This window comes from Cetorhinus maximus, unplaced genomic scaffold (genome assembly GCF_964194155.1).
Source record: "Cetorhinus maximus unplaced genomic scaffold, sCetMax3.hap1.1 HAP1_SCAFFOLD_57, whole genome shotgun sequence".
Classification (NCBI taxonomy): Eukaryota; Metazoa; Chordata; class Chondrichthyes; order Lamniformes; family Cetorhinidae; genus Cetorhinus; species Cetorhinus maximus.
This window is the reverse complement of record NW_027596103.1, coordinates 1406886-1415860: the sequence shown is the minus strand read 5'-3', so window position 1 is coordinate 1415860 and position 8975 is coordinate 1406886. Positions and strand designations below refer to the sequence as shown.

Below are 8975 nucleotides of genomic sequence, written 5' to 3'. Positions count from 1 at the left end.
CACAGTACCACTTGCGTATCAAACAGCACGAGCGGTAAGTGATAGATAGGGCTGTGCAATTCCACATGAAACAACGGCTCAGATCTAGGATCTTCAGTCCTGCCACATCAAGTGGTGAATAGCGGTTCAAAAATTAACCAACTCACTGATTGAGGAGGTTCAGGAAATGTCCCCATCCTCAATGATGGAGGAGCTGTGCACATCAGTGCAAAATGCAAGGATGAAACATTTCCAAAACCCTTGAGCTGAATGTTCTGATTGACTGATCCATCTGGGCCTCCCCCTGAATTCCCCAGCATCACAGGTGCCCAGACTTCACACCATTTGATTCATGCCACGTGATATCAAGACAAGGCTGCAGGGACTGGATGCTGAAAAGCTTATGGACTGTGACGATGTTTTGAGAATTGTGCTGAAGACCTGAGCTCCAGAATATTCTGCGCCTCTGGCCAAGCTGTTCCAGTACAGCTGCAACACTGGCATCTACCCGGCAATGGGAAAACATTCCCAGGGATTCCTGTACACTTAAAGCAGGACAAATCCAACCCAACCAATTATTGCCCGATAGGTTATGAGGAAAGATTGGAGAAGTTGGGACTGTTCTCCTTGGAGAGGAGAAGGCTAAGAGGAGACTTGATAGAATTTTTCCAAATGATGAGGTGTCTGGGCAGAGTAGATAGGGAGAAACTGTTACCACTTGGAAATGGATTGAGAACCAGAGGGCCCAGGTTTAAAGTGTTTCCCAAAATAAGCAAATGTGAGTTGAGAAAAACACTTTTTCACCCAGCGAGTGGTTAGGGATGGGAATGCACTGCCTGGAAGTGTGGTGGAGGCACGTTCAATTGATGCATTCAAGAGGGCATTGGATGATTATCTAACCAGAAAAAATGTGCAGCGCAACGGGAAAAGGCCGGGGATTGGCACTAAGTTAAAATGTCCAGAGGGCCGGTGCAGACAGGAGAGGCTGAATGGCCTCCTTCTGAACCGGAGCAGTTCTGTGATGCTGTGAGTGCCTTCACTCAGAGGGCAGGGAATCTCTGGAATTCTCTACCCCAGAGATGTGGATGGCCAATCCTTGAGTTTGTACTGAGATGACATCGATAGATATTTGGACACTAAGAGAATTAGACAATACGAGGATAGGGCGGCAAAATGTATTTGAGGTACAAGATTAGCCCTGAACTTACTGAATGACAGAACAAACTCCAGGGAGAAAATGGCTGCCTGTTGCTCCTAACTCTAAAAATCCAGCAAGCGGTGACATTGGCGTAGTGGTCATGTCACTGGACTAGTGATCCAGGCGGACAGGGTAATGTTCTAGAGATACGGGTTCAAATGGCAGCCACTGGTGTTCGAATTCAGTTAATCACAATAAATCGATCTATAAATGTTGTGGAATTGAAATCTGGCCTCAGTAATGGTGACCATGAAACTACTATTGATTGTGGTAAACACCCATCTAGTTTACAAATGTCCATTCGGGAAGTAAAACTGCTGTCCTACTGTCTGGCCTTCACGTGACTCCTTACCCAGGTCAACGTGCTTAACTCTGAAACGCCCCTCGGGAATCGCCTGGCGAGCTATTCTGGGGCTAAAGTTAAAGAATTATGGTAATAAATACTGACCTTACCAGCAAGGCCCGCATCGCATCAAAGAATAGATTTTAAAAATAGAAATGTCAATATTTTTGGGAAGGCCTGTATCAGTTGTTGGGTCTGTAAGGGTTGTAGATTCTGAATGCGTTGCAGAGTCTGTACCCTTTGCAGGGTCAGCAGTGTTTGGTGAGTCTATACTGGTTGGAGGGATTGTATCTGTTAGAAGGTCCACATTGTTTTGAAGGTCCATATTGTGAGAACATTGTATCTGTTAGAAGGTCCATATTGTTTTGAAGGTCCATATTGTGAGAAGATTGTATTTGTTTGAAGGTCCATATTAATTTGAAGGTCCATATTGTGAGAAGATTGTATCTGTTCGAAGGTCCATATTGTTTTGAAGGTCCATATTGTGAGAAGATTGTATCTGTTCGAAGGTCCATATTGTTTTGAAGCACCATATTGTGAGAGGATTGTATCTGTTTGAAGGTCCATATTATTTTGAAGGTCTGCATTAACTAGGGTGTCTGGATTGGTTTGAAGTGGTGCAATCATTTCATGCATCCTTGTGTTTTTGTATCAATGTGCGCACTTGAAAGATTTCAGATACTTGATTATTCGACTTCAGCAACAAATATCCACAAATTGCCAACTTTAATAATTTAATCACTTAACTGAATGTCCACATTTAAAGAGAGCAGCTACAACCACCAGTGCAGTGAACAGGGCTGACAAAGTCACGATTATATTTTGATTTTAATAACAGAATCTCCGAGATAAACATGTTCTATTCCTACCTGGAATTAACTCGGTGCTCTAAAATGTTTGTTTCCAGGTATTCCGTAAACTAAGTAGAAGGGTGTTGCAATCTCACTATCTCCAAGGAGACATTCCAGAAGGTATAAATAAGGGCTTTGTGAATGTGTCACTTCAGAGTTTAGTGCAGAGGTTGCCTGCAGCAGTCAGGGACAGATCACTGCTAAGTGAAAATGCTTCGAGCATTTGACGTTTTCGATAAAACATTCTATGTGAGTCTCGCTATCGTCGGTGTCCCAGGTAAGTGACTAGGACATTTGCAGTCGTGTCAATCTGTGTGGGAGCTGCTCTCTGGTTTCAATCAGTGACAGATCACGTTACCTGCTGATCGAGTGGTCACCTTTATCTACGTAGCCGGTCAATGGCCGCATTACCTTAAGTGAAATATCTTATATTATCTCTGCAGTTTGATTCAATTTCCTGAACTGTCAGTAAACCTCTGTTTACAATCCACAGGCTTTCAGAATAAACACGTTCTTGCATTCAGTGGAATATCACCTCACGTTTAATCAGACCTCAGTGAGGGTAAACTCTCTTAAGGAAGGGATTCGAGGGAGTCTGTGTTTTTATTGATTCATGGGATCTGAGCATCGCTGGCAGGGCCATCATATATCACCCTTCCACATTGACTCTGAGAAGGTGGGGATGTGCTGCCTTCTTGAACCGCTTCAGTCCCTGTGGTGTAGGTACACCCACAGTGCGGTTAGGGAGGGAGTTCCAGGATTTTGACCCAGCGACAGTGAAGGAATGGCTGATATATTTCCAAGTCAGGATGGTGAGTGACTTGGGAGGGAACTTTCAGTTGGTGGTGTTCCCATGTGTCTGCTGCCCTTGTCCTTCTAAATGGTAGTGGTCGTGGGTTTGGGAGGTGCTGTCTGAGGAGGCTTGGTGAGCTCCTGCAGCGCATCATGTAGCTGGTACACACACCGCTAATACTGTGTGTCGGTGGTGGAGGGAGTGGACGTTTGTGGATGGGGTGCCGATCAAGCTGGGCTGCTTTGCCCTGGACGCTGTCGAGCTTCTTGAGTGTTGAGGGACCTGCACTCATCCAGGCTAGTGGGGAGTATTCCATCACACTCCTGACTGGTGTCTTGTAGATGGTGGACAGGCTTTGGGGAGTCAGGAGGTGAGTTACTCTCTGCTGGATTCCTAGCCTCTGACCTGCTCATGTAGCCACAGTATTTATATGGCTGGTCCAGTTAAGTTTCTGGTCAATGGTAACCCCCCAGGATGTTGATAGTGGTGGATTCAGTGATGGTAATGCCATTGAACATCAAGGGGCAATGATTAGAATGTTATTTACCAGTTTCTCAGACAGATGGAGAGATTTTGCAGTCGAAACACATTAATGGATTCTAACAGGAGTTAGTTCCAGTTCACTGCACTGTAGTGGATCCCCAGGTTCGCTTGTTAAAGAGCGTACAGAAGATTGTGCGGACAAAGGGTAGTCAAGGAGCCTTTGACAGTGTGGAGGCTGGACTGAGCACTGTAACAGTTTTAGCAGAGCTGAATTAGGGGAAGGCATTGAAATCGCCTGTTGATGCAAGTGAGGTGGTTGTCGGTGCAGTTTTATGACAGGGATATGAGATGGGGAACAATGGGCCGGTTAGTTACTATTCTTGGAGACTGAACCCTCGCCAGCAAATGTTCCCAACTGTGGGAATAATGACATTGATTTCGATGTTGGCTCTACAACATTTTGAAATCTACATATCTCACAACTCTGCAGAGACTATTATTGATACCGACGAATAATCCTCTAACCCTCTTTATTAATATTTCATCCCAAAAATCTGAGACGATTTGACTGTAGTTTCGTGTTACAGCCGCATCATTTGGAAATTATTTTTGAAGCAGGAAGAGGTAAAATCGTAGCGGCTGCTTTGTTAAAGACATTATACAGCCCCGGCCAAGTATTTACCCTCACTCAACTTGTCTAAATTGCCTTGCATCCTCTTAAAATCCCCCTCACCGCTCATGTTCCCACCTAGTTTGGTGATATCAGCAAACTTGGAATGATCACATTTGGCTCGCTCAAGCAAATAATTAATAAATATTGTGAGTAGCTGGGGCCCAAATATTGATCCCTGCGGTACCCCACGGAACACTGTCTGCCACTCAGAAAAAGACCCAATTATTCCTACTCTCTGTTCCCTGTCTGCTAGCAAATTCTCAATCCATGTCAATATGTTACCCCCATCCCATGTGCTTGAACTTTGCACATTATCCTCTTATGTGGGTCTTTCTCAAAAGCTGTGTGAAAATCCTAATACACCACATCCACTGGTTATGCCTTATCAATTCTGCTATTTATCCCCTCAAAAACTCCGGTAGGTTTGTCAAACATCATTTCCCTTTCATAAACCCATGTTGACTGTGACTTGACTGAGGTGTACAAAATGATGAGGGGAATAGATAGAGCGGACAGGATAACATTGTTTCCCTTGGTGGAGAATTCTGGAACCAGGGGACATAGATTCAAGATAACTGGCAGAAGGTGTAGGGGGGACATGAGGAAGAGCTTCTTTTACACAGAGGGCAGTGAGTATGTGGAATTCACTGCCCAAGTTGGTGGTAGAGGCAGAAACTCTAAACTATTTTAAAAAGTACCTGGATCTGCACCTTAAGTGCTGTAAGCTGCAGGGCTATGGGCCGGGTGCAGGAAGGTGGGATTAGAAAGGGCACCTGGGTCTCCTCGGGCTGGCAGGAACAAGATGGGCCGAATGGACTCCTCTTGTGCTGTACCTTTTCTATGGTCCTATAGTTCTAAGAGAGAGAGAGATTGGGCAAGAGGGAAAGAGGAAGAAGGAGACAGGACAAGAGAGAAAAAGAGAGAGAGAGCAGGAGTGAGAGAAGGAAACCCTCTTTAAGTACCGTGGGATGTAGATTATCAGGCCCTGGAGGTTCATTGGTTTTCACTCCCATTCATTTCTCCAGCAATATTGCTTTAGTAATACTAATTCCCTTCAATTCCTCCTTCTCACTAGACCCTTGGTTATCCAGTATTTTTTGGGAAGATACTTGTACCTTCCTGGGGAAGTTGTTTAATTGATCTGCCATTTTCTAGTTCTCTGTTATAAATCCTCCTGTTCCAGACTGCAAGGGACCTGCATTTGTCTTCACCATTTTTTTCTCTTCTTACATACTTATTGAAGCTTTTTACAGTCCTCCTTTATGTTCCTTGCATGTTTACCCTCATACTCTATTTTCCCTCTCTTAATCAACCTCTTGGTCCTCCTTTTCTGTACTTTAATCTGCTACCAATCCTCAGGCATGCTACTTTTTTCTAACAACTTTATATGGCTCCTCTTTGGATCTAATACTACCCTTAATATATTTTGTATGCCCTGGTTTGGCCACTTTTCCTGCTGTGTTTTTTTTGTGCCAGGGAGAAATGTGTCGCTTTGCAATGCATATATTTGCTCCTTAAATATTACCCATTGCCCATCATGACTTTAAAGATGTTCCCCAATCTACCTTAGGCATCCCACGCCTCATACCTGCCTAGTTTCCTCTGTTCAGATTTAGGAACCCAGTTTCGAATTGGTCCACTTCACTTCCAATCCCGATGAAGAATTCGATCAAGTTATGGTCACTGTTCCCTAAAGGACCCGCAGAATAATGATTGACCAACCGCTTCTCTTTGTACAATACCAAACCGGGCAACACCTGCTCCCCAGTTGTTTCCTGGGCATACTGGTGTAAAGAAAACATCTCGTACACACTCCAGGGATTCATTTGCACGCAGTATTATTGTTAATTTGTTTTTCCCAGTCTATATGTAAATTAAATTCACCCACGGTTACTGTAGCAACCTTGTTACATGCGTCTCCATTTGCCTCCTGCCCTTCCCCTACTGTTTGGAGGCCTATCGACTACTCCCACTGGTCTTTTCCGCTCTTTGTTTCTGCTTAGCACCATCCGGAAAGATTCTAGCTCTGGGTTTTCAGAGACAATATCCTCATTCACCATCACACTGAAATCACCCATAACAAGCCAGCCCATACCAACTCCTTTTCCGGTTTTTCCTGCCATTCCTAAAGAGGCAGTACTCTTGGATATTCAGTTCCCAGCCTTGGTCACCCTGCAGCCATGTCTCCGTAATCACAATCACATCGGACCCCTTTACAACTGTTTGCACTGTTAATTCATTGACCTTATCATGAATGTTCCACCCATTCCGATACAGGGCCTTTAGACTTGTCTTTTTACACACCTTTTTTTTTACTTTGACCCTCTTTGCCCTTGTTTCCTCCCCTTGCGCTTTTGCTTGTATTACTTTTTTGTCTTTCAGTTCTGCCTTTGTTTCCCTCTCTTGTGTCTGCGCCCACCCTCAGCCTCTCATCCCCCTGCCTCTCTAGTTTAAACCCTCCCCCCACAGTCATAGCGAATATACCAGCGAGGATATTGGTCCCGGTCCTGCTGGGGTGCAGCTGTTCCCAAGTCCCAACTTCCCCAGAATCGGTCACCACGCCTCAGGAATCAAACATCCTGCACCATCTCTCCAGCCACTCATTCATCCAGTGTGTTCTCCTATTCCTGATCTCGCTAGCACGTGGCACTGGGAGTAATCCTGAGATTGCTAACATTGGGGTCCTGCGTTCTTATTTAATTCCTAGCTCCACTTATTCTGCTTGCAGGGCTGATTCCCTCTTTTTAACCTATGTCATTGGCAGTGATGTGTGCCATGACCTCTAGCTGTTCACTCTCTCCCTTCTGAATGTCCTGCAGACACTCAGTGACATCCTGGACCCTAGTACCAGGGAGGCGACACACCATCCTGCTGTTAAGTCACCAACTGCAAAAAGGTCTATTTGTTCCACTTAAGACAGAATCCGCTATCAGTATTATTCTCCCAATCTTTCATCTCCCCGCCCTGTTCAGCTGAGCCGTGATTGGTGCCAGGGACTTGGCTTTTGGTGCATTCCCGTGAGAAACCATCTCCCTCAGCTGTTTCCTAAATGGAAAATCGGTTTCGGAGGGGGATGGAGCAAGGGGACTTGCTGCAGTGCCTGCCTAGTGATTTTGCTCTGCCTGGCAGACACCCATTCCCTTTCAGGTGAGAGGCAGTTTTTTTGGACAGCCTCTGGTCCTCGGCTCAATGGTGGAACTTGTCCCAGAGTGGGGTATATATCGGAAGTGTGCACATGTGGATCTCAGAGCTTCTCAATGTCCCAGGGCAGAGGGGGAATGTGTTCTGATCCTGGACTATCCACAGCCAGGTAGTGTCCAATACCAGACGAGAATGTTGTCCATTGTGTTCTGATCCTGTGGGGAGTGTCTGAACCAGTGATGGAGGTGGTGCAGTCCGAGGGGTTTGACCTGATGCTAAACTCATGTCCTTGCTCTCTGTGCTAGACAGGGAAACGTGTTTTCAGTAATATTCTGCATTTGTTCCCCTGCTTTAACTTACAGCTAATTTACTGGCAATTGTTATCTTGTCCCGGGGAAAGTGTGGCCTCTCCACCTGCACCACTCGATACCTGATGGCTATGGCAACAGCAGACCTACTGGTCGTTATAACGGAGGTCATTCTCTGTCAGATCAAATATCATTATTTCCCAGTGTCTTTCCTGGACATCACCCCTGTATGTAGTTTTAACGCTCTCCTGAGAACTGCTGCAAAAAGCTGTTCTGTCTGGCTCACCATCACTTTCTCCTTTGATCGATTTGTGGCAATTTGTTGCCAGACGCTGAGAGCTAAATATTGCACCTGGAAAACTGCGGCTGTGGTTCTAGCAACAACTGACATTCTGTCATGTTTAATAAACACCCCCTTCTACTTTACACAGGAACCTGGAGTGATAATTGACAATGTCCCCTGGGGCTGTTTTACAAAGCCCAGCTATTTTACTAACATTGGATTGGTGGGATTTAAATGGTTTCGTACGATTTTCAACCCCTCCCTCCCATTCTTTTGAATTCTGTTGTTCAACGCTCTGACCGTCGGCCACATTTTAGTGGCCAGTAAAGTCCGTAAGAGACTCAGGGGTCAGAGCGAGAGAGAGAGCCAGAGTGACCCAGAGATAGAGAGCAGAAGGAAGTCTATCAGATTACTCTTCACCATCTCCGGCAGCTTCATACTTCTGTGGTTAGTCAATGTTATAGAATTTTTATATTCCAACATTACAGAAGCAGCTTACAACAACGTTCAATACATCGTAAGACAAGTCGGGTTTATGCTGGTGAGTTTCAGTTGTTGCACAAACACATTTATTTACGGGGTGACTCAGTCCAACTTCAGGGAGCAGGTCAAGAACGCGGTGAAATATCCGCTTATATCAATGATTCAATTCATGAAGAAAAAACAATAACTCAGAACAGCCCAGAGGCATCTCCCACGTTTTCCTGTCCATGATTGGAATATTTATACACAAACTCCCAATAGTCACACGACAAAGAGCAGCGCACCATCGGGCAAGAGGTGACGGCTGGAGGAGCGGATGTAAATGTCGCAGAAGGAGAGTCAGAGTCCTCCCTGCGGGACATGAATGATAACCTACAATGTCGTAATTTACGGGGAAATCGTCACGGAATTAGCCTTATTCTCCCGTGGCCCGCCCCTCG

General features: G+C 45.3%; 1 protein-coding gene across 1 annotated transcript; it reads left to right on the top strand.

Moving 5' to 3' along the window:
- The first annotated feature begins 2581 nt into the window (after positions 1–2581).
- On the top strand, positions 2582–8722 carry LOC144672823 (FMRFamide receptor-like). The gene is given in 2 exon segments (XM_078534803.1): positions 2582–2648; positions 7824–8722. Coding segments are annotated over 2 exon segments (966 nt in total).
- Positions 8723–8975: the final 253 nt, after the last annotated feature.